Genomic DNA, 26,784 nt, shown 5'->3' with positions numbered 1-26,784 from the left:
TTTTTTACAGACTTTCAAAAATAAGTTAACTGAAAAATATCAGACTTCCAATTCTGTGGATAAAATGTTAGTGAACCTCAGTGGCTCAACACATGTTTGCTTGTGATAGGATGGAATTCCATCACCTTTCCCATTCAGAATAATCCCACTTCTCACTTGTGTTCAATACTATTGGAAGTGGTGGAATGATCAGGTCCAACCCACATGCTATTACGGATTTGGTGCAAGGTCCTAATGCCATTAGGACCTTCCATTAGTAATGGTTCGGTCGTTTTATTTTACAGCTCATGTGTCCAGTTATTTGTTATTTTTTACACTTACTAGGACAGTTCTTGCATCTTCATATGCTGTAATTATTTCAGTAGTAAAATATGTTTGAATGATCTGATTTAGACTATAGAATAAATCATTTCCAGCTGTAGCAGCTGCGACAGCACCATGTGTTAGTGGATCTATACCTGAAAGTTAAGAAGATCTAGGTAAATATTATTAGTGTTAAAAGTGTAGGATAAAACTGAACAGAACAAGAGTGAGGACAGACCGTATGACAGAAATTAAAGCATGTGCCAGGCAAAAGCTACTGGTGCAGATCATCGGAAAAGACCAGATTGAAGCTAATTATATAAACCCTGCTAAGAGAGCTCGCTATTCTGTGTATTTAGGGAACTTTAGGGAATTTCTTGAGTGAAGAATACCTCAGTTAAAACAACCTCTCCTACTTAGTGAGTGTATGTTAGAATAGGGAAATACAGTAGGTTTCCATTTGTTTTGTGGCATTTGGGATTGCAGAGAGAGATTTAACTGTAGGTTGTATTCTATTTAGTTTAGAAGGCATCTTATCTCTTACTGTGGTCTTATTTGTAGGCATTAAGAGTCAATACTTGGTGACAGAATGGGATTTTTCTGGGTGATCCAGACCTAGGTCTCTGAAATGTCTTGTATGTAAACTTGTACAGTACATAGGGAAACCTGTGTGTTGTATGTTTATGTTGTGTGTAGTCTAGTGTGTTTCATAGTCTTGGCAGAAATCCAGTTTACGTGTTGTGGGTTATGATATTTTACTTTATGATTTATCCACTTAATCAGTACCTGATTCCTCCATTTTCATAACCCCTCTTTTGTAACAATACTAGCACTGAAGAAAAAAAAAAGTTTTATTCATTGTAATTTATTCACATTACTTAAGCCTGACCTGAGGCTTACACTGACAAACATTACAACTCACTTCACTGAACTTTGCTCAAAAAAGCAGGCTCATCCATCACATTAAAAAGGTAAGACTACTTATAATAAATTTTCATACTGATACCACTGATATTGTGTGCTTTTATGTATAGAAGAAAGTGTTTTATAATAGATTTTTAATAATTTCATTTGCATGTCACTTAACAAATCTTGCATTTTACAACTGTAAGCATGAATTATTTGAGTAAGGTACTGTAGCACAGTATGAAAAAGCAATGCACAACTGGCAACCCACTGAGCTAAGCAGGTGTGAGCCTGGCCAGTACCTGGGGAGACCTACTGGGGAAAAACTAAGGTTTCTGCTGGAAGAGATGTCAGTAGGGCCAGAAAAGGCCCTGTCCTTCGAATAAAACATTAAACCAAGGTCCTGACTCTCTGTGGTCATTAAAAATTCCAGGGCATTTGTAAGATGAGCATTCTGGCACCATATGGCAAATCATCCAGGTGGGTGCTGCACATTGGTGGTGGTGGAGGGGAGTCCCCATTCCCTATAAAACGCTTTGAGTGGAGTGGCCAGAAAATTGCTATATAAGTCTAAGCAAATAGTATTATTAAAAAAGGCAAAATACAAGCATTTTGAAGCCATGAAACCTTTTAAGAATGCATGCTGCCTAAAATAAAGTTGCAGATGTGTAAACTGACGTGAGCCCCATGTCTTCTGCAGTTCTCTTACTTTTCTTGCAACAGTCTATTCACAGGTTGAAATAAAACATGAAAAAAGTTTAAATGTGTAATTTTAAAAGGGTTATACAATATGTAAAATATTACAAAGTATAGTTGCAAACATCATTTTTGTATGTAAAATCATAACTCATGAAGAAATGTTGTCTGGTGTCTTAACTGTTCTTATGAACTGTTATGATGAAAAGCAAAGTGAGAACGTGAATGTAAATGTATAGAATATACCAGCTCCTCCCTAAAGGGAATGCTTTCTTCCCTGTTATTGCTTCGGTGTTTGGGTGCAACTCTTTCTGTATGCAGTATCTTTTTTGATGGAACAAGTAATAGGTTTATTCCATGCTGAAAAAAAGAAGAGAGAAAAAACACATTTTGGCTGTGGAGCCTTCTTCAGGTGTGGTTCTTCACCCACCTGAACATGTTTTTTGATATTGACAAAGGGTGGGAGATCAGGCTTTAGATGTGTCATGCAGACCAGTTTGCATGGTCCATGTCATGCTTTTCTGAAATGAACAAGGGCCTCCACATACAGATGCAGCCATTCAAAGTGCGCGGTACAGACACGTACCGGAGGTAATTGGCTACGGCGTCACGCATTTTGACGCAAGATGACGCGCGGTACTGCGGTACGTGATTGGTTGACTGACGGGGCACTCGTGGTCCGTTGGTCTGTCGTAGAAAGATTTACAGTAAACGTCTTTACTGTGCCCATTGTAGTATTGAATATTCATATGGAATTTTACCACTGAAGGGAAATCTTAGTAGCTGAGCATAAAAAGAATAGGAGCATACTGTAACGCGTGTGAAGGCCATAAACGATATTAATTTTGGAACATAAACATACAGTATATGGCTGGTCTTGGTACTTTAAAGAAAAAATACACACCAGTATTCAATTCCTAAACATTTTAAGCATCGAAGTCTTTAACTAAAGAGATACCGGAGTCAACAAGCATACTTTTAGAATTTGATTAAAAGGGAATATAATATGGAATCGCGTATCTAAAGAAATTAATAACGATATAATTATATTCATGTACCGCAACACAAGAATAGTACATGCTGTACATTGTCTGTTGATAATGTTTCTGTAGTGCTTTTTCAGCACTCTGCATGTGACCGCTGTGGGTTAGGTTTCTGACTCCCATGTCACACAGTCTGTGATCGAATCCCACTGGAACTATTACTTTTTTTTTAACAAACATTTCTTTGAAAAAATGAAACGTTTCCCTTGATCAGAGATTAAATAAAACCTCACTCGCACCAAACAAATTTATATTTCTAAATATCACAACATGATCGAATTTAAGTCTTTTTAATAACAATGAATAGTCACCTATGTGTTACAAAATAAACATTTATATTGATTTGAATCGCGTTTTGATTTAAATCGTAAACGCGTGTTTAAATATATGTGTTTAAAGGCGATATATAAAAGCGCTGATTCTTATGGAATGTGTTCCGCCGGGGATTCAAAAAATACATTTTTTTTAATCGCGTATCTAAGGAAAATTGCAGTATAACTTTGTTCATGCACAAACAGTGGCATGTTACATTATTAATTTGGGTGTCTCCTCTTGCCAGAAAGCTCTAAATTGCATTTTGAGTGTGGTTTTTGACTTTTTCTAAATTGCAACCCATAAATAAAGCTGATACAGTTTAGACTTACTGTATTTTAAACTGCATTACAGCAGCACATTGGACAATGCAACGTAAATTGCAAAAATGCACTTGGAATCTGTCCAAGCCCTACTTTGTCAGGCATCTTCTTTTACTGCAACGGACATAAAAACTCTCTTGCTTTTAACAGAGTGTTTCATAATTTCTAACTACGAAAATTATTTAAACTGCGACACTTATCATTCATCTTTAAATAAACTTTATTTTATATAGTGTTTTAAGCGAATAGGTAATTAGATTGCTCATAAACCTAATCGCTTTTTCTACATAAACACAGCGTGATTGCTCTCTGAAAATGCTTTTTCTTTATATTTAGGCTCAGATTTCAACTATAGATCGTATTATTATAAACTTTCTTGGAAAAATGTCTTTTATGTAAACCATGTTTGCTATTAATTCATTTAGGGCTAGAATATGTTCATTGTCTTCCAATCGAGTCGAGTTGACATTGGAAGCTTGCCACGTCCGGACTGTTACACCAACGCATTAGCATGTTAAAGCGATTTCATTGAGGAGCCTAGCTTTCTTAACTAGTAAGTACTGTACTTCCTACTTTGAAAATACCTGTGAAACTGGTTTAATTCGTCACAGCCAGCACTCCCGCAGAGAGGGGGGTTGTACTCGTTAATGTCTTAGCACAAAGCAGAAACTTCTTGTATTTTCCGATGACATACAAGTGGAAAGATTACAGATTTAATCGTCTTTTTTCGGAACCAGGGAAAATCTGATCATGTTTCTCTATAACAATAATAAAAAACTTTTATACTAAAGAATATTACTTAGTAATATTAATCATCATATTACTACCAAAAAAGTCGCCCCAACAACAAAGACATGATTTCATCATAACACCCTGCCAAGTGGCGAGATATGATTCCTTTGTTGTTTTTGCATAAAGGTTTAAACGATTAACGTGTCGGTGTTGAGATTTTTTTTTATGGTTTGGTTAATAATGCAGTTTGTAAATCCATATTTACCAAAGAAACGATAGCTGGAAAGCCTGCTGTTAGCGAGGGCAAACCTGATGTTGAAAGAAGTTGCTGCTCTACAAAACCTTTTTCGTTTAAAGCAACAGGTGGGGTCATCTGCCTTTGGGAAATATCACCCCGCAAAGGATATTTTATTCTTAAATTCAGGTTTGGGACCTTGTTAGGACAAATAGGGACTTTGTTAATTTGTTTGTCACACAAATCGTTATCTTCAAGTATTAAGTGCACAGTACAGGGTTCATGTTCTGCTGTCATGGTGGTCTGAAAATGATTTCTTTTTGTATATTAGCTCTCTTCTCAGTACACCGTATAATTCTGGCTGTATGGAAGGTTTTGTGTTATCCTGAGGTATGCCAGACAATAAACATCTCTGAAGATAATTCCTTGGTTTCATGTTTCAGCAGGTTGTTTTGAGTGTCTGAACATTGTCTCTTTGCACCTGTAGTTATTTGCAGCTGGGAAAGCTAATGATTATGATCTGGTAATTTTTTTCTCCATAATAAGCAGCTTTGCAGCAGGTTATTTGTTTTCACTGCTTGAGAGGTATTGGAATGCTGCAAGCAAACATGCAGCTGTAAAGTTGAGCAGTTTTTAATGTCATGCTCTTAAGAAATAAAGCCTTTAGACAATTAGGAGGTACTGGTATTCACAAGGTAGAAGGTGGTGTTTTCAGAGGCCTTAAGGGAAACTGTTATACCTAATGATTAAATACTTGATGAGACATTTTCTTACTGCATTGTTTATGTATGATCTGTGTATCTCAGCTTTTCAGCTGTCTCATCAAATAAGATGTATGCATCTAAATAACTGGACCTCAAATAGCAGACCTTATGAGCAATACTGTGTGTATTTATTTAAAATATTTATAGCTCCTCTGGAAAGTTGGTGGGGGAAAAAAAAAACTGATGTGCTGAAACAGTACAATTAAACACGCTCTGCAGAAAAGGGGATGGTTGTTAGGTTATGAGGTACCCTGTATCTGCAGGACTCAAGAGGCTCTCAGTCATGTCACTTTGCAGTTGATGTCTCCTAGAGGTTCCTAGATTCTTATTGTAAATAAAAGGAACAGCATACAGTGGGACTTTTTCAAAAACGGGGAACAAATTTCAACATCTGACTGCACCGAGCACAAAAATATTGTTTCTAGGCTCCTGAATCACCTTTGGTCCCTGGATCATTGCTTTTAACCATTTACACCAGGTTTTTACTGTAAAGCACTTTCACAGCTCAACATAAATGGACCTTCTGGGGCACAGGCTTTAAAGGAGCTTTTTAAAAAAAACAGACTTTGCATTTCCTGTTATAAGCTATTCTTTTAGCATATGACAAGCATGCCCTTATTATGGCGATATCCTCCTAAACATTGGAGAAATAACTCTAGAAGTTCAATTAAAACAGAAATGCTTCAAATCACTTGGGATACAACAAAAAAAGTGGCGTATTATAAAGTGTGTTAAAAATGTAGCTAGTTTGTTTTCATACAGATGCAGCCATTCAAAATGCGCGGTAAAAACCCGCGGTACGGTAACCTACCCACAAGCCACCGCGGGGCACCGGAGGGTACCGCAGGGCAAGTGATTGGCTGGCCAAAATGACCGACAGGGGCACTCGTGGTGCATTGGTTGGTAGTGCAAAGATTTAATCATTTAATGTCTTTACTGTGCACATTTTAATCCGCTTAGTTTTGAATATTTATATGGATTTTACCACTAAAGGGAAATTTTAGTAGCTGAGCATAAAAAGAAGAGGAGCATAACGCATCTGAAGGTCATAAACGATATTAATTTAGGAACATAAACATTACACTATGTATGTAAACTGTACTGTGTATGGCTGGTCTTGGTAGTTTAAAGAAAAAATACACACCAGTCTTCCATTTCTCCCTAAACATTTTAAGCATTAAAGTTTTATGAAACGGTACCCAAATATGCGATTGCTGTATAGAATGAATTTTTATTTAAAAAAATTATTTAACACGAACATTAAGCTGTTTACATCTTCCGCCTGAGAACAGTCACCCGTTGCTACCCAACGCAGAATGGTGATTGGCTGACACCATCTGACACCCCTCTGATTGGAGAAAAAAGACGTGCTGGTTTGCTATACCAGGAAGAGGATTTCTTTCTATTCAAAACGTGTATTTTAAAAGTTTAAGAAGTAAAAACCTTACAGCGTACACAGATTTCTAAACTGATCAGGATCGTTATCTTTGTCTTATGCATAATAATGTTCACCGCTCTGTCCAGCAAATTAATAATAAACTTTATTTTATATAGCTTTTTAAACGAATAAGTAATTAGATTGCTCATAAACCTAATCACTTGCTTTTTCTTTTTATTTAGGCTCAGATTTCAACTATAGATCGTATTATTAATAACCATAATAACAACCAACCAACAAAAACAACCATATAAACATAATACCAACCAAAAACATAGATAACAACCACAATACAAAATCAAATAATCAAACCATTTTACACTCGCAAAGTCCTCCAATTATCATAATCCCGCCCCTTATGCAAAACCAAACCTTCCTCCCATCCCAGTTTATCCTGTTTATCATAAACAAAATCCACCTCAATTTTCAACATAAAGCATTACACAAAATCAATACCTCAACACTCCATACTCAACAACGATAATTCACAAACAGCCAGAACATGTAACTACACATTCCCAAACATACCTAATTTCCATCCCTCCCCTGTTCTCTCTCTCCCCTGGCGGTTGTAATTGTTTTTATTTTCAAATAAATTTTAGCAAAGTCATGTATTTTAAAAATCTTAAGATTTTTATATTTATGTCTTTATTTAGTGGTTTCATTAGTGACAAAGGCTAAACTTTCTTGGAAAAATGTATTTTATGTAAACCATGTTTGCTATTAATTCATTCAGGGCTAAAATATGTTCATTGTCTTCTAATGAAAGAAGGGTTCCTTTCGCCGTAGTCGGGAGCCTAGCCTTTAACTAGTAAGTACTGTATTTACTTACAGGGGGGGTGTCTTTCGCTGGAAATCTCGCCTCCTACTTTGAAAATACCCGTGAAACCGGTTCAATTCGTCACAGCCAGCACTCCTGCAGAGAGTTGGGTTGTACTTGCAGTGTATACAGTACACGCGTTATGCTCTTCGTTAATGTCTGTGAAGTTTTATTTAATCTCTGAGCCATACTGATTCTTCTGGAAGCCAGTTTCCGCCAGGGAGTAAAAAAAAAAAACACACTATGGTATTCTCTCCAATGCAGTGCAGTTAAAAACATACCTCTGATGCTGCTCCTAAATGAATATCGTTTATGACCATCAGAAGCTTTATGCTCCTTTTCTTTTTTCCAGTGGATTGAACAGGGAGAGGCATTTCATGATGTACTTTTCACTGATGAAACAACAGTGGCTCTGGAACAGTTTTCAACCAAGTCGTTTTATAAAAAGGGGAGATATGTACACGTTACTGAAGCTAAAAGTTTAGCCTTTGTCACTAATGTAAACACTAAATAAAGACATATAGAAATCCCTACGTTACAGACTGTATATGGCTGGTATTGGTAGTTTAAAGAAAAAATACACACCAGTATTCCACTTTCTCCCTAAACATTTTAAGCATCAGAGTCTTACATGTGGTTATTTCGAAAACGTTTGTACGTGCTCCTTCTTACCATGTTACTGTTTACTGTTACTGACCATATTAAGTTTAAGTGCCTGTGGGCACTTTTCCTGTCCGTGGGGGGTGGACCGTCTTTCATTAGAAGGTTAGTCTGTTCTACTCTGAGAATGTAGAGGGGGTGGAAAGTGCCCGCGGTCATTTAATTAGTATTAAAATCTTAGTTATCTTTCTAGTTCACAGGTTTGCATGCATAATTTAATTTTGAAAGCCACTGAGACATCAGGTACTACTGTTGTATTTATGAAAAAGAAACAAAACAAAAAACATACCAACAACTGTGCCATCCTACTCCTTAGTTAATACATTTTATTATTCATAAACAGTTAACATTGTTAGCAAAATATTTTGAATTATATTTAACCCTATTTTTTCTTTAGTTTTGTATTTAACTTATTATATGATAGTCAGACTTAATGTATATTAATGTATATTTGAACAATGAAAATATATTTTTACAAGATTTTACATTAAGCACTTAAAATTAATATGGTTAATAATAGTAAACTGTAACATGCTGTAACAAGATCGGTTAAACTGCGAAGAAAATCCTTTCAGAGAAAATGTTTCAGGTGTGAAGAACAAACCTGTTCCCACACACCCTGCCCCCACTACCATTAGAATATACACAAACATTTTAGCGTTTCATTCTGAGCAGAAGACCCTCACACCTGAAGAGTGCTGGCTGTGACGAATTAAACCGGTTTTACAGGTTTCAATCACAGATTGGGACTCAGTAAAGTAACACACAGCGCCACTGGATTTGATAATACTGTACCTAACCAAAATCCGCAATATGGAAACAGAACCTGTGTAATTGTTGATAGATGATGTACTCGTAACATTTTTTCAAGACGAACTAAAACATTTAAAAAATGACTTGTATGTACTTGATATCTCTAATCAATCCACGGGTTCCAGCACAAAACGAAACTAAAACGCATACCGTTTCGCGCTTCTTATTAGTTGCTCAAAAGTAATTTGACCGTATGAAATGCATAAGATAAACCTAGAAACATATACGTGAGCAGTACTTAAGCACTGTAGTATCGGTGTTAAGACATACCTCTCAAATACTGTAAATCAAGTTAAAAATATCTCAAGACCGATTCTGGTCGTAATGAAACCATGTTTCGTGTATGTTTTCTTTTTCATCTTGAAATAACTCATTTCTAAATACCTTTTTCACTGTTAACATCTTGTAGCAACTTTGCGACAAAATATACACTCTGACAGTTCATCCTGCTACCAACATTAAATAAAACAAATCTTAAGATTTCTATATTTATGTCTTTATTTAGTGGTTTCATTCGAAGCTTACAATGTTTAGGGAGAAATGGAATACTGGTGTGTATTTTTTTCTTTAAAGTACCGAGACCAGCCATATACTGTATGTTTATGTTAAGATTTCCCTTCAGTGGTAAAATTAGATATGAATATTCAATACTTAAACGGGCACAGTTAAGACATTAAATATACATATACATATTGTATACAGTACAGTTTGCATACGGTAATATGTTTATGTTACGCGATTAAAAAATAAATAAATAAAACTGAAAGGTCCAGCACCAGCTGGATTCGAACACACAACCTGCCAGTTGGTAGTCACGCACCTAGACCAGTAGGCTACAAGACAGCTCGCATAAGTAGGCAGGCGAAACAGCCCTACACAGCCCTGCCGCAGTACACGGATATAATCATACCGTTATTAAATCCTTGAGATACGCGATTCCATATTATATTCCCTTTTAATCAAATTCTAAAAGTATGCTTGTTGACTCCGGTATCACGTTAGTTAAAGACTTCGAAGCTTACAATGTTTAGGGAGAAATGGAATACTGGTGTGTATTTTTTTCTTTTCATGATAGGTGTCGCATTTTAAATCATTTTCGTAGTTAGAAATTATGAAACGCCCTGTTAAAAGCAAGGAAGTTTTTATGCCCGTTGAAGTAAAACAAAATGCCTGACAAAGTATGGCTTGGACAGATTCCAAGTGCTTGTACAAATGTGCTAAAGAAATTATACTTTGAGTATACAGCTTGTCCAAAGTCATCCATTATTAATACTATTAGTAATATCTTCAGTAAAGGCTTTGATGCATAAATATTTCTGATAAAGGTAGGTTGTGTACTTTTGTCCAACTGAGCAATCTTGCTTTCATAAAATATACCAACATTTGAATGACTGATGATTAACATGCTGTAATACACAGTTCAAAATTAAAGGCTCGAATGCTGTACATGAGAGGTTAAGCTCCCCCTGGCGGTTTTACAAGGCGACGCCGGATAGTTAGTCACGTGACACACGTGATACCGCGTGATACCCCGGTGGGCGTGTCGCGGTATGCCGCGAAATACCTCACCCATTTTGAATGGCTGCATCTGTACCTTAGATTATAATAAAACCTCACCATTTAACACCAACAGGTGTTTTCTTGAAGTCTGCTAGCTTCAAAGTTTATGGTTTGGCTTTTGTGTATAATGATAGTGAACTGCATTGGAAATGGAGGAAAGTAAGCATTAATAAGCAGGAAAATTAAACCAAGAAACACCTAAAGTACTGGACTATATTGCAGATAAACTACCGATCTACCTTTTAAGCCTGTACAACCTGCAGAACTCCAGCTTTAATTGATTGGACTCAACAGCCTAAGTTTTAAGGTTATCCTTACAAGTGTGGAAAAGCATGGACGTAATGTTGCAGCCTTCATTGTTGTTTTAGAAGTTGTTTTTTCCAGCTGTACATGAACATTTCTGTCTTGAGTCTTTCTTAACAATATGGTGTAAACAATGTCTGGTTTCTACTGTGATTATTATTTCATTACTGAAGTAGCCTTTTGATATTTGCACAGTAATTTTTGTTGTTATGGCTGTTTTCATATTCGTAGTTTTCTTCTGTTAAAACTTAAAATCTCTCGCATTAAATTGGCTACAAATGCAAGAATTCAACCAGATATTCTTACTTGTAAAATGTATACTGTTGCATTGCAGTTAGTTAATGTAGTTAGTCCATAGTCAGCAATCTAAACTTTATTGTTAAGCTTTAATGATTGATGTTGTACCAGTAACCTTTAGAAATACTATAGTACTTCACAAATGCTTTGTGTGTTTGGAAATCTTTTGAGTAAAAGCCTTATAAAAATAGGTTTAGTTTTTACAGGACATCACAAAGAAGTAGGGTGGTATAATTTTTATAATTGCTTAGTGATTGTATTTGGAAGATTATGGACTAAACAGACTTCAGGGATGCCAGTGGATCATTGTGCTATTTGGAATTTAATCAAGTGACCTCTTTGCTGTAGTATTTTTAGTATTATTTATTTAGTATTAATAAAGAATAGATTTATTAAAGTCATGCGATGTGTAAGCGGGATATGTAAAATAATGTAAAATAAAGTTTTTTATTATTGTTATAGATAAACATGATCAGATTTTCCCTGGTTCAGAAAAAAGACGATTAAAATCTGTAATCTTTCCACTTGTATGTAATCGGAAAATACAAGAAGTTTCTGCTTTGTGCTAAGACATTAACGAGTACAACCCCCCTCTCTGCGGGAGTGCTGGCTGTGACGAATTAAACCAGTTTCACAGGTATTTTCAAAGTAGGAAGTACAGTACTTACTAGTTAAGAAAGCTAGGCTCCTCAATGAAATCGCTTTAACATGCTAATGCGTTGGTGTAACAGTCCGGGCGTGGCAAGCTTCCAATGTCAACTCGACTCGATTGGAAGACAATGAACATATTCTAGCCCTAAATGAATTAATAGCAAACATGGTTTACATAAAAGACATTTTTCCAAGAAAGTTTATAATAATACGATCTATAGTTGAAATCTGAGCCTAAATATAAAGAAAAGGCATTTTCAGAGAGCAATCACGCTGTGTTTATGTAGAAAAAGCGATTAGGTTTATGAGCAATCTAATTACCTATTCGCTTAAAACACTATATAAAATAAAGTTTATTTAAAGATGAATGATAAGTGTCGCAGTTTAAATAATTTTCGTAGTTAGAAATTATGAAACACTCTGTTAAAAGCAAGAGAGTGTAGTGATTCATATTCGTTCAGGGACGCCAAATATGTAATGTTAGTGGCTCTCTGAAGGCACCAGTTCTGTAGGGTTTGGGCATTTACTGAGACAATTATTAATTGTAGCAGTAAATCACAAAGTTGATTCTTTTGATGGCTTTAGAGTCCAACCATGCGACATAACTCAAACAACGCACACACACAGGTACTAATACACGAGGATACATTTATTAATACATAGAATATGCATTAAACTAACAGATCTTATCGAGAGGGTTATCAGAATACAAAAGATATATATTCAATCAGTTACGAAGTGTTACATATATCAAGAGGACATACGTTCAGTATATCATTCATTAAGACCGTTTCATAAATGAACTTGGTTATAACTTCTACATTAGATACTCGAAACAAGTACATAACTCTTAGGAATTAAATTGATATCAACTGGTTGGGATAACAATTGAATTCTTGAGCTGTAATGCATTGAAGTTGAATACTCATCCAATCTTTGGGGATTCAGATCTCCTGCGGGCACAAAGAAACAGTTGCAGGCTGTTGCTGTCCAATCCGCGCTCTCTGGCTCGGTGCCAGGCTGTGCTGTGCGGCTCACGACGGTGCGTTGCTGATGTTCACTGACCGGCTAGTTAGTGTTGGCTTTAACTAGCACAGTTTGTGCACAGGAGAAAAGATGACTGTGGGTCCCAGCAAGTCAGGAAGAGGACCGGTTCGTTCCTAATGAAGAGCTAGTTCTGAATAGTGATTCAGCTGTCCACAGTTCCGACCTGTTCACGAGGCCTGCTGCTGGTTACTCTCTGGCAACCTCCACTCTAGACTCTTAGAACAAAGGAAAGTTCTGGCACTCGGACACACTGGCCGTTCCGTGGTTGTCCGGGCTGAGTCTCAGGATGGTCAGGAGGCGCGCTGCGAGGATGTCCTGCCCTTGGGAGCCTTCTGCTCCTGGGCCGTCCTGCCCTGGAATTCTCCTTTGAATTCCCTTTAGAACAGTCCACAGAATCCTCTCCAGAATCCCTTCTGAATCTTGTTGAATCTGAATCTGAATCTCCCAGGCTCTCTGTGTTGCCTGTTTTTACCTGGAGGAACTTCAGCTCATTGATTGGCTGAAAGTTCCATGGGCATCAGAGTCCCACGTGGGTTACTCGGCCCTACCAGTCCCTGATTGGTTGATCAAGGTGAGATATGAGTCACTTAGTCCTGACACTTAGGAATGCAATCCAGATGTCCAACTCGCACTCCCTAGACAGATAGGCGCCAATGGATGACCATTGATCATGATAGCCAGGCTTAGCTAAGTGCATCCCCCTTTGGGAGCTGGTTTCTTATCACAAGAAAACATCTTAAATCAGCTTGCATGAATTCTTTCTCTGTGGCTGCACCACAGAGATGAACAGAGAAATTAGGCCTAATTTGGGAAAGCTCAGAAACACTTAATTCTGCCTTATTAATAAGCCTCACCGCTACAAGAGTTTTTATGTCCGTTGCAGTAAAAGAAGATGCCTGACAAAGTAGGGCTTGGACAGATTCCGAGTGCATTTTTGCAATTTACGTTGCATTGTCCAATGTGCTGCTGTAATACAGTTTAAAATACAGTAAGTCTAAACTGTATCAGCTTTATTTATGGGTTGCAAGTTAGAAAAAGTCAAAAACCACACTCAAAATGCAATTTAGAGCTTTCTGGCAAGAGGAGACACCCAAATTAATAATGTAACATGCCACTGTTTGTGCATGAACAAAGTTATACTGCAATTTTCCTTAGATACGCGATTAAAAAAAATAAATTTTTTGAATCCCCGGTGGAACACATTCCATAAGAATCAGCGCTTTTATATATCGCCTTTAAACACATATATTTAAACACGCGTTTATGATATAAATCAAAACGCGATTCAAATCAATATAAATGTTTATTTTGTAACGCATAGGTGACTATTCATTGTTATTAAAAAGACTTAAATTCGATCATGTTGTGATATTTAGAAATATAAATTTGTTTGGTGCGAGTGAGGTTTTATTTAATCTCTGACCAAGGGAAATGTCTCATTTTTTCAAAAAAATGTTTGTTAAAAAAAAAAGTCATAGTTCCAGTGGGATTTGATCACAGACCGTGTGACATGGGAGTCAGGAACCTAACCCACAGCGGTCACATGCAGAGTGCTGAAAAAGCACTACAGAAACATTATCGACAGACAATGTACAGCGTGTACTATTCTTGTGTTGCGGTACATGAATATAATTATATCGTTATTAATTTCTTTAGATACACGATTCCATATTATATTCCCTTTTTATCAAATTCTAAAAGTATGCTTGTTGACTCCGGTATCACGTTAGTTAAAGACTTCGATGCTTAAAATGTTTAGGGAGAAATGGAATACTGTTGTGTATGTTTTCTTTAAAGTACCGAGACCAGCCATATACTGTATGTTTAAGTTCCAAAATTAATATAGTTTATGTCCTTCACACGCGTTGCAGTATGCTCCTATTCTTTTTATGCTCAGGCACTAAGATTTACCTTCAGTGGTAAAATTCCATATAAATATTCAATACTTAAACGGGCACAGTTAAGACATTAAATATACATATACATACTGTATACAGTACAGTTTGCATACGGTAATATGTTTATGTTCCTAAATCAATCTCTTTTATGAGCATGTGAAAGGCATGGTGAATCGATTCTCAAAAATTACTGTACTTTGCATGATTGGAAACAAATGCGTGATTGCGAAATGCTGTGGTGTTACTTTTACAAAGACGGTCAATGAAAAAAAGAATGTGGACCAGAGCAATACTTTGAGTTTACACTTACAGCTTGTCCAAGGTCATTCATTATTAATACTATTAGTAATATCTTCGTTAAAGACATTGATGGCTACAGCTCAAACATGAGAGGTTGAGCTTTATTAGCTCCACCTTGCGGAAATTCCGGATACTATTATTTTGCTTGCGGTATTATAGGAGAATTTACGATACCTAGCGGTATTTACCGGTAACTCGCGGTAGACTGCGTACAGCGTACCGGAAAATAACGCGGTATCGCCCGCGCATTTTGAATGGCTGCATCTGTACTGTACGTGCCATGCATTCTGTGTCTGTTGTTTTTAACACAAATTACACATGAAATACACATGTATATGTTATATCCAATATAATCTCCTCCATTTAGACTTCCAGATAGGATGCCTTTATGGTGCTTTTTCATGATGGTCTTTTTGCCTCTGCCACGTTGAGTGATGACAGAAATTAGGTCATACTTCTCACTATTTGATTAACTTTATTCAGCCATAGAAAAACCTTACTTGTCTGTTTTGCATTTTCTAATGAAGTGCAAGCTTTTTTTAATCCATCCTATCAGATTAGCCGGAGAGTAAATAAACAACACACCTATAAACAGGAGGCGTCTAAATAAAACAATATATTTATTATGATATGATGTCCAGTTTTTAACACTTGCTGTTTCAATTTCTTTTTTAGGAATGGCCGGTCAGTGGAGGTAACTGGGGTCTGGGAACACAGAGTTATCCAGAGATAATTATCACTGGGTAAGTCAAGGAGGAGAAATCAACTTGCAGTTTTAGGCAAAGAGTTAAAGGAAAAAGATTTTTTTAATATTATTAAAATTGTAGTTATTTTTCAGACACAAATCTTTCTTAGGCTGACTTTGTGGCAGAGTATGGCCTTTCTTTTACTCCATGTAGTTGAAACTTATGTAGAAGAAATGGAAAATAATTTGTTATTTATGGTAATATACATTAGCATATTAAAATATGTAAAACACTGTGTTTGCAATGCAGAACAAAGCAGTCTGCTGTCTGGACTGAATGCTCCCTCATGACTTGAATGTTGGAGAAACTTATTTGCAAAGCATCGGGCAACCAAAACCAAATCGCAATTCAATTTAAATTCATGCTTTATTATCCACTAGGGTAAAATTGTTTTGTGGCAGAGTACGACATAATAATACAACATAACAACCATCACCAATAACAGAATTCAGGACAAACAGTATTCCAGGGACATATTAGAACTTTAAGAAAATAAATAATTATTTTATATTTTTCTAAAGTGAAGTTGCACAGCAGATGATTTTTTCCTGAATCAATACAGGTTGAGGCACAAAGGCATTTCCCAGATGGGAGTGATACAGATTCAGCCTCAAGAGTGTGTTTAGGCTGACCTGATTTATCCCAATAATTTTGCTATGTACTTTATGTTCAAAACTATTTCACAAAAATATTACCATTTTCACTACCAGTGTTATCAATCCAACAGATTATATGTTGAGACACTTCCAATAAACGATTTACAGAAAAGTGTAAAACTAGTTATGCCCAAGCATCCTTAGAAAAAATATCTATATTGGCCTTTTTATATAAATCTATCCCATCTTAAATATGTTTCTGTAACCAGTCCCAAATACTTGTGATCAATGACACTCTCTTCAATACTTTTACAATATCAGTGAGTTGGAGGCAGACTACATTTTTTCCTCATATGACCAGACACACCCTGTGGTGATTCAGTAGAAGTGCAACATACATCATAATATGGCTGGAAATGTAGTGGAATGTATTTGCCAATCAATGGATAAAGAATGGACATACTGTATTGTGAGTTATAGTTGTACAATTCATTGTAGCTATTTTTGTATGAACAATAGCTACTCTATTATTGGTGGAGGGAGAAGCCTTCTTTTGTGATACACTACATTTGACTTGAAGGAGTCCTTTCTTTCCCAGAGTTATTGATTTTTGGATTGCACCTCCGTTGGGATACGTCCTAGCTAGATAAGTTGTCCCTGCAGCATTGTTACATTCACACATACCAGCTCAGTGTGCTCAGCATGCAGAACACCTTGAGATTTTTGCAATGGCATTTAGCTAGGAGTTTTGAGAAGATACTAGCCTCTCTTTATATCTCAATAGCCCTATGATACTCAAACAGTGCCTCTCAGAGTATCAGTGTCAGAGATAGTATTAACTTAGATACCATCCTTGAAGTAGACTCTGCTTTCTGCACATTTTTAAATGTTTAACAATTAACCCTTTTGAAGGTATTTTATTTTATATGTTTTAATTAAAAAACAACAAAATAGTCTAAATTACTTACTAGCATGTTTCCGTTTCTTAAAACTGTTTCTTAAAACGGAAAACTGTCTTAATTCCATTTGCTGCCTCTGCCTTTTTTCTGCTTTTTATATGTAATATTGCCAGCTATATGACCCTTCAGAATTTTTGTTTTCAAATTATTCAACCTTTCTTATTGCTGCACCACTGCTTTCTGCAATGTTGTACTGTATATTAGCTGAAGAAAACACAAATGTTTCTTTTTACACTGCAAACTGACTATAAACAGCAGTGAGAGGATTGGCAGAACTCGTGCCTGATAATGCTCATCTCTGCAGAGGTCACTAGTATGCAGTGTGCAGTATGCAGTAGCTGAGTACCACTCATGCTGTATTTGGTTTGTCCCATGTTAATAAGGGATGAAAGACACAATTCTCAGTTCTCAGCTGACAGTGAGTTCTCATAGCTTGGATTCCAATCTGCAACATGCAGAAGACAGGAGCTGTCTAACATTGTGGGAAAATACTTTTACCAAAAGATCCACTTAAGTTTTTTTTAATACAAACACTGGTGCAATGGGTGCTATCTATGTGGAGTTTGTATTTTCTCCCTGTTTTCATGTTGGGTTTCCTCCATGTGCTCCTATATCCTCCCACAATCCAGAGACATAGTGGTAGGTAAATTGGGATGTGGGAAAATAGGGGGGAGCATGTGCACGTCGGTGTCTGTGTGTGCCCTGCAGTGGACTGGCATCCCCTCCAGGCTGTACACCGCCTTTCACCTGTTGCTTGCCGGGATAGGCTCTGGGTTCCCCATGACCCTGAATTGAAGCGTTTAGAAAATGGATGGATGGGTAACTATATAAAACTTAAATTAGTGTGATGAGAACAATTGTAATTTTTGGTAAAAGGCCAAAGTAAAAATGTTGATACAGTCTCTGGTCAGTGTCTTTAACATATAAAGGCTTCAGGTACCACAGGTTTGAGCTTCAGTCATGTCGCTTACTGACTGTGACCAGGATTCCCCAAGTAGTTGACAATTTTGAGCACCACTAAAAGGTATAGTGGAATTAGTCAGCCAGGGCTGTCTTGGCTCACAGCAACATGCCCTGGCTGACTAATTCCACAATGACAGCACCATATACCTGCAAGTGCCCAGGAGGCTGCAGGTATATGGTGCTGTCATTGTGGGATGCAGCCATTTTCCAGTCCCCTAAAGCAAAGAAATATAAATAGGACAATTTCCCACATTCTCTTCGTTCGGATTTGGACAGAAGAAAGCTTGTCCACCCCATCCTTTCAGAACTTACCACTGTAAAAAAAGGTTTAAATAATAAAAACTATAAGTAATGTATGGTGAGAGCCATAGCATATTTCTTCATACTTTTACAGATATTGTTTAATCTCTGAAGGGCGTGCAAGGTAAATGCATAGTTGATGCCTCATCAGGTTTTTGAAAAGCTAGAGGAAAATGCAAAGCCCACTCCTCCTCCACAGTCTTATGTAGTCAGACTCATGGAATTGCATTTTCACAACTCGAATCCTTGCTTCATAGTGAGATCATAAAAACAGGACTCCAGTGATGCAAATATTTCATTCCAAGGTTACAAACAGCCAAATACTTCCAAGTCTAAATTTGTTGTTCTGTACTGCTAATTCTATGCCATAAATAACTGCTTCTGGGAAGGCCTTGTAGTCTTTAAGTTAACAAGACTGGGTAAGGGTGATAGTTTTCTTCAGGGTAGAAAATAAGGGTGATTATACTTTACATTTTCATTGCACTCCTGTAAATATGTTAACTTGCATCTCATTTACTGTGTATTAGCATTATTGAAGTGTGTTTGTTTTGTATTTTCTTGTATGAATCAACAGACAACATAAAGCTCGTTGCTTTTTTGCTCCTTTTTATAAATAATATTTTTTTAAAGATGTATGACCACCAAGAAATCAGCTAGGCCATTCATAACATGAAAACAGTCGAAGCTTAAATTGTGTATTGTGTGAACAGTGTATGATTTGTAATAGATAACTTGGGATATTATAATGGGATACCATTGATTATTTACAAATCTTTACCCAGTTTAATTTGCTTTTTCTTTTTATTTAAATTAGGCATGCAGATGGATCAATAAAATTTTGGGATGCTTCTGCAAGTAAGTTGCCATGTTTTCTTGAATATCACAATACAAACCCATATTTTGGCCCTTAAAATTTAAGTTTCAAATTAAACTAAAAAATTATCAAAAATCAAGACTAAAACATTCAGATCACTTGTCAAAAATCAGCCATTCATAAGCTTTTTGGGATTCCATTTGTCCAATTCAATTGAATTATTAGGCCAGTTGATAATAAGAAGAAATAAAGCAAGGCCAGGAAAACAACTTAATCCTCTATATCTTTGCAGTGCTGCTTGATTCAGACATCTTCTGTTCAGTTCAGATATTTGTCATATGCACAAGTGCAATGAAATGCTTATATGTGATGAGTTACTTACAAAACCAAAATTCAGAGATCTCATTGAGTTCTGTTTGTGTTTTTATGGCGCTGTCTGTATTTAGCTGTGTTTCTAATGACAAGGAAACCACATACCACTTGTTGTGTTAGATCAACAGGAAAATAGAGATTGTTTGGAAAAAATGGGATTGTTTAGGGTCATGTGCCCTACATCTATTAAGATTACTGATTTGGCCCTGTGCGCAAAGAAGCTTTTCACAAGAACCCAAGATAAATCTCTTTCAGTGTGCACTTCATAGAGACAGTCCTAAGTGCCTGACTTATTTTTCTAGTGCTTGTGTACTTAGTGCCTAAATTATGTTACTGGAAAAAAATGTGATTAGTTCCCTGCCTTCAAAGCAAACAGGTGGGGCAGGGCCCTGTTTACTGTTTACCACTGCAGCTCACTTTCATTACGGAGACTAAGTGCATTTATTTATGGATCATGTCGAGGAAATGGAAATATTTCATCTCCAGGTCTTTCTCTGGGCTTGAATGGCTTATCTTCCCAAAATCTATTTTCTTTCTAACTGGGATCGATCTGTCATTTTTGTTTTTTTATTTTACTGAGATATACAGTAAATTGTTGAAAGCCAGCATACCTGTTATATATACAGGTTGCCATCTTATGGTGCTTACTTTCTACCTTAATGTTGCCACAGGGTTAGAAATAGAAGGATATTAACTTGATGTTAACAAAAATAGCAACGTAGATAATTCACAAAGTGTGCTGGACAGCCTGAAGGAGTTGATATTTTTTATATATTTCACCGATCCACATCATTCATCCTCTCTGGTCCTCAGACAAGGGAAATGTGAAATTTAAATAAAAAAGACAGAGTGACTGCACACACTGAATAAACATTAGATTCTAGTGTGGACTGATGTCCATTTGTGTGTGGACTTTTTCAGGCATGCTATTAGTACAATACATTTTATTTCTATTTAATGGAACATTAAAATAATCAGCATTCATTCTCTGTATTCAGTTTCATATTGCACGTAATGCAGTGTGCCATAAACATTTATTACATCTGTTATAAGGTACAGTATAAGCTTAAACTAATTGTGTATTGGAATTCCATCTTGTGTCGTACCCTGCAAGTGATCTCACTATAATGAGAGAATGCACCACTTTCAAAGTACCTGACACGGCACTTTACTGTTGGTGATTCTCATCTTTCATAATAGGCTGTCACACACTGTCATATACAGTCATTGAGTTAAATGGAGATCTTGGTTAAAAGAGCAGAGTCACTTGTCAAAGGCATACTGTAGTTTCATTTGCAAGAAGCTGCACAAATGAGTGATGAAAGATACTGAGTATCTATGGATGCTGCATTTTTTGTTATTGAGAACAAGCCATTGTTGATGACTGCTGTTCTGTGGTATTTTATCAGTGTAAATAAGTGTAGCTTGTTGCAGCTCTTCATAGTTTGTTGCACTACAAAATAAGACTCACAGGCTCTTTTATATTTAATTAATTGTAATTTTAATTTCCAAAATATTTAGTTACTTCTAAAACTATAGAAGCTTGTTTAAGAAGAGTTAGTTTACATGCCCATGTTTTTTTTTTACTTTTTGTTTGCAATTGTAATCGCCAAGAAACCTGTGACTTTGACCTTTTGTTGGTTTGTAGTTGAAATTAAATTTCAATTTCAAAAGCAAGTTGTGTTGTAATGCTTCAGCAAACACTATTTTGCATCTGTAACTGAATTCTCTTTGAAATAAAAACTGTTTTACTTAAAGAGCATATATAAAATACAGGAACAAGTAGATGTTAATTTCACACTGAAATATAATGAGAGAAAAGAAGAATAAAAGGCTCCACAGCTCAAACTTTTTTGCTGTTTTTTCTTCTTTCTACTTTTTCAGCTTGGAATCAACCTCTTCTTGTTTCTTTGCAGCTTACTGACATACAGTAGTTCCTCACTCTAACCTCTTGTAAAACATCTGGTTACCTACTGTACTGATTATGATGACTGATAGTTGTTGTATTTGCAATTCTACTTACAAAATTCAGTAGCTCATTTTTTAATAACATAGAATTCATAAAAAGTTCTCATAAAATGTCCTCTGCCTAGTTGTCTAAGCTGAAATACTCCTTATGGCATTTATACTGTATATCACTCCCAATGTAAAATCACATAAAATTATAAAATTATAATTTCTGATCTAGAAAAGTTTTCAAGAAATTGAAAACATGAGTATATATTTTTGACATTGTGCCATTCATTAAAAGCTGAAATGTAGAGTATGTTTAAAAAACGTAAGAAATTGTTTGATTTCGTCTGTTTTTGTTTGTTTTTTTTTCACCTGTTTCCAGTAATGCTCCAAGTACTGTACAAGCTAAAGACAGCCAAGGCATTTGAAAAGTCTCGGAACAAAGATGACAAGCCCAACACGGACATTGTAGATGAAGATCCCTTTGCCATTCAGATCCTTTCCTGGTGTCCAGAAAGCAGGATATTGTGTGTGGCTGGAGTCTCAGCCCATGTTATCATCTATAGGTTCAGCAAGCAGGAAGTGACTACGGAGGTGGTGCAGGTAATGCCCAGACAAGTTCCAGAATGTACAGTGATTGGTCAGTATGTTGTGCCTTCTCTTGTACCTTGCATTGCCATGTACCCAATGCAGGCATTGTGTGTTTGCAATTCAGAACAAATGTCCCAGTGATAAATGCTACCAGTTGAGCTTAGTTTGAAAGTGACTCTTTGTTAAAGTACATTTAAAAGACTTTCTTACAGTACCTAGTTAATTTGGATTGGCTAATTTATATTTGAATTTGATTGACAATTGGTTGAGAATTTGTTCAAGTTCATTTTTGTTGATGTGAAATATTGAAAATATTTGTTTGGAATTGCAGTGTTCGCATAAATAAATAAAAATGTACTTAAGAGAGGTTTAAGGGTGAAACTCACCCTGAAAGCAATCACATCAGGGTTCACGAGCAACAAAAACTGACTGTGTGATCTCCAGTCCTACTCCTTATTCCTAGTTCATTCTTTTCAACATGAAATAATGTGGACCTATAGCATACTCAATATTTAAGTCTTTTATTGGTTGGCAAAATATATCTAGAATATCCCATTTAATTTACTCATTTGCTATGTTTAACAGCTTTCTGGATTTAAACGGGTAGGTCCGCATTACGCATTTTCATGCAGATAATATTTTAGTTGCTTAGATTAGGATTCAGATAATTCATGTTAATACAATCATTTAGACAATCAGGTTCACTTGAAATGTTGCAATGTGAAAACCAGATACTTTCTGGTGCCAGTACAGCTGCAAAGTATTCACCAGAGCAAGTATGAATGCACTTGGAGGCAAACTGCAGTTTGTATAGAACCCTACAGATAACAGTTGTCAGCATTTGAGCATGCTTTCAGTTGAATTGTGAATCAGGCCTTCATAAATTAACCTGGTATAAAAGTCCTCTTATTCATTTCTTTTTAATGTGATTTAATAATTATTAAACTTAATAAGAAAACATGCTTTGTCTTCCCGTGGTTTGAGTTTTTTCATTATTCTAAGGTAGGATAAAAGTCAGGAGTCATTTAGTCCTATTTAGCCTATGTACTCTCCTCTAGATGAGCAAACAGTACTTCTTCTACCTGTTAAATACTGTGTGAGACAATCCATGTTTCTTCAGACTGTGTTGTACTTCATTAACATTTAAGTTAATTCTATATTTAAGCATTTAAGAAGGGTGGTTCAGTTAGCTCAAGGAACACAGCTTTATAGTGACATTTCTCTCTGTTTTTTGCATGCTTGCATTTGGTAATAAATATACAAAAGTAGCCTAGAACACTTTGACCTCATTCACTCCCATGCTGGCAGGAAATGTTCTCTTCCTCTGCCTGATCTTTAGGGTAATCTACTTTTGATTTAATATTGTTTGCAATGCAATCATATTGTTATTTGTTTGATTTCTCCAGGTAAACAACTCAAAGTTCAACTTATGGAGTCTATGCAGATTTTAAATTCAGAAATGGTTCTATTAGCATTTGACTAGGAAGCAGGCATATCTTTCATAAACTTACATTTCATAAGCCCCACTAGAGCTCAGCCATTTCAGTCTGTAAAATAAGCGAAGTGGAGGTATTCAGGCATTGCAGCAGCAGGTACTGCCAAGAAACTAACTGCTGTTCTCAGGTTGATAGTGCTCTTGTGCCTATGAGGGGATTGAAGAGAATTACAAAAGATAGAAAGAGAAGAAAATTAATCACTGTCACATGAATGTAAATACTACTGATAAGACTCCCAGAATTCACTGCATAGGTCCCAAGGTCACTGCAAACTGCAGTCAGCTCCAAAAAGCTGTCATCATGATGATTTGCTCTGTGCTGTGAGAACCCAGAGCTGTGTGATGTTTTATACAGTGTTTAATTGGAGCAAATTGAAGCGATTAGCACAGGGTATCCCTTTACCATGACTGACACTGACAGTGAGGCTGATAGAGAAATCACTTGTAGGAAGTGCAGTGTTTGCAATGTGAAGTCAAAACCTTGGTGTTTGTTTTACACCAGTAAGATGTATGAGATGTCAAGGTTAAATGCAGAATCATGTTACAACTATGTAGTGGTTTACTTTTCTGTCATGCTTTTTACACAGGCTCAATGTACATCTACAGTATAAATGTCTGCAATCAATTCAGAGCTAAGTGTTAAAATATAAATTACCTTGTAGTATCTGGAATAGAATCATCAGGGATTGAAGACTGGCAATTCCTGACAATAACACATTGCCCTTGCGCTTCTTTAGAGGAGTGCTTGTGCAGTGACAGCTGAAACATCCTCTGCAGCAGGCAGCTCAAATATTCAACAGTGTAGCTTGAGTGTTAACAGAATGACAACTAGGTTGATGTTGTAAAGCAAATGCTTTATTTCTACTAATTATTGCCTATTCTTGAGTTTTATCAGTCTACTTATTTTGATGCGAATTAATTAATCAATATGAATAGTTCCATTGGATTTAATTAGGAATGTTCACCATATTGTAAAGGGGAACTGCAGTCCCAATTTCTCATGCCAGTTATTAAATCTTGTTATCAAAATAAATGAATTGACAGAATCACTAATTTTAAATTAAGCACAAAATTGTGTACTTTGTAAAAGTATGATCGCCATTGTTGTTGCAAACCACTGGTCTTGACACAGGCAAGAGCAAGAGTTCATAAGAATTGTGACGTGAAGCCCTTCCTTCTCATTCTTCGCTGTAATGACTAATGTAATATGATGTGCAAACCAATATGTACAGGTTGAGCAGCAAACACTTCACCGTGGAAACGTTTCAACATGATCTGCATGCAGAATGAACAAGAAAGTTATATTTGTCGGCAAAACCATTTCAAAGTCGAGAGCAATATTTCTATTGGATTGAAAGAGATGTATTCACAATCCTGCTTGTTTACAGTGGAAAAGGGCTTCATCTCACCAGACATTTTGGTACCTCTATCTGAATTGCGCTGTGCATACCTGGAAATTTTGTTATGTAAATTGGAGGTTTTACAGGTTACTGTGTACATTTTACTTTACTTGTTGTTTGAAATGGTCTAATCAATTCTGATTCTTTTTAACCCTGAAATATAAAAATACTGTTGCAGTTCTGCTTTAAGCATTTTGGATTCATAGCTATGTATTGAACAGAGTTACTTTAAAATGAGGTACAGTAGTTTCCTGTTCAGGTTTTAAAAGAGCTTTAAAAAATATTTTTGCTGAGGTATTTAGAGTTGTTTTTTAACTCTTTGGTGGTAAAATTCCCATTTGTTTAAAATGAGAATTATTTCTTTATTTTTGTGGAATGCTGTTATACTGGGTTCTAATATTCTATGTATTTTTAACATTAAGGTTGTGAAAGAACTGAGGTGATTTGTGGTATGCATTTTGTTTTTAACAAATTCTTGTTAAAGAAAGTTATAGGTGCAGTTATAGGTGCAGGCAGATCATAGGCATGATCTGTGGTGCTGCATCATTTTTACAATCCCAGGGATAATCATTAGATCCTTTTAAAACATATGGAAATAATAATAATTACTTACACTTATATAGTGCTTTTCTGGACACTTCACTCAAAGCACTTTACAAGTTATGGGGACTCCCCTCCACTACCACCAATGTGCAGCATCCACCTTGATGATGTGACGACAGCCATAGTGTGCCGGAAAGCTCACCACACAAATGCCCTGGACGTTTTAATGACCACAGAGAGTCAGGACCTTGGTTTAATGTCTTATCCTAAGGACAGGGCCTTTATACAGTTTAGTGTCCCCGTTGCTATGCATTATGACCCACATAGACCGCAGCGCCCCCTGCTGGCCCCATTGACACCTCTTCCAGCAGCAACCTTAGTTTTTCCCAGTAGGTCTCCCACTCAGGTACTGGCCAGGCTCACACCTGCTTAGCTGCAGTGGGCTGCTAGTTGTGAGTTGCAGGGTGATATGGCTATATTTGTACCCTAAGCCAGAGTCGAACCCAGACCTCTGCAGTCCCAGAGTCATGCACCAAATCCACTGCACCAACGCAACGGTCTTTCTAAATGAAATTTAGCAATCTTATCTTTTTTGCCTAGGGGGTTTTATGACTCTTAAAAGAATATTTAAGAATTCTAAATATATTTGATTCCTATATTTAATATAATATAATATATTACTATATTCTTATATTTGAAATATATTTGAGGATTTTTTCTTTTCTCAACCTTGAAGATTGCTATTGACCTTGCCTTAAAGAGGCTCTGATCAGAATGCAGCATGTGTTTTGTTGCTTGAGCAAATGTGTATCGTGTTTCAAACTTCTAACTTTTGATTTGCCCACAGCAGCTACAGGGCAGCACATACTGGCTAGGACTCAGTTATTTGGAATTGCTTAAAGCTCTGATGCTCGATGGATATTTTGATTGGGACATTATAAGTGTGGCTGA

The 26,784-nt window shown here is 36.3% G+C and overlaps 1 protein-coding gene across 35 annotated transcripts in view; it reads left to right on the top strand.

Annotated features, from left to right (window-relative positions):
• LOC148674704 (syntaxin-binding protein 5) overlaps positions 1-26,784 on the top strand; it is a 245,239-nt gene that overhangs the window by 163,698 nt on the left and 54,757 nt on the right. For all 35 annotated transcript variants that reach the window (XM_088625141.1, XM_088625140.1, XM_088625138.1 and 32 more), the window contains exons 13-15: positions 15,777-15,844; positions 19,480-19,520; positions 22,187-22,407. In XM_088625141.1, the coding sequence (XP_088481267.1) occupies positions 15,777-15,844; positions 19,480-19,520; positions 22,187-22,407 (330 nt within the window). The remainder of the gene's footprint in view (positions 1-15,776; positions 15,845-19,479; positions 19,521-22,186; positions 22,408-26,784) is intronic.

The sequence above is a fragment of the Lepisosteus platostomus genome, chromosome 3 (assembly GCF_059453375.1).
Source record: "Lepisosteus platostomus isolate fLepPlt1 chromosome 3, fLepPlt1.hap1, whole genome shotgun sequence".
Taxonomy (NCBI): domain Eukaryota; kingdom Metazoa; phylum Chordata; class Actinopteri; order Semionotiformes; family Lepisosteidae; genus Lepisosteus; species Lepisosteus platostomus.
This window is presented reverse-complemented; position numbering and strand designations above follow the sequence as displayed.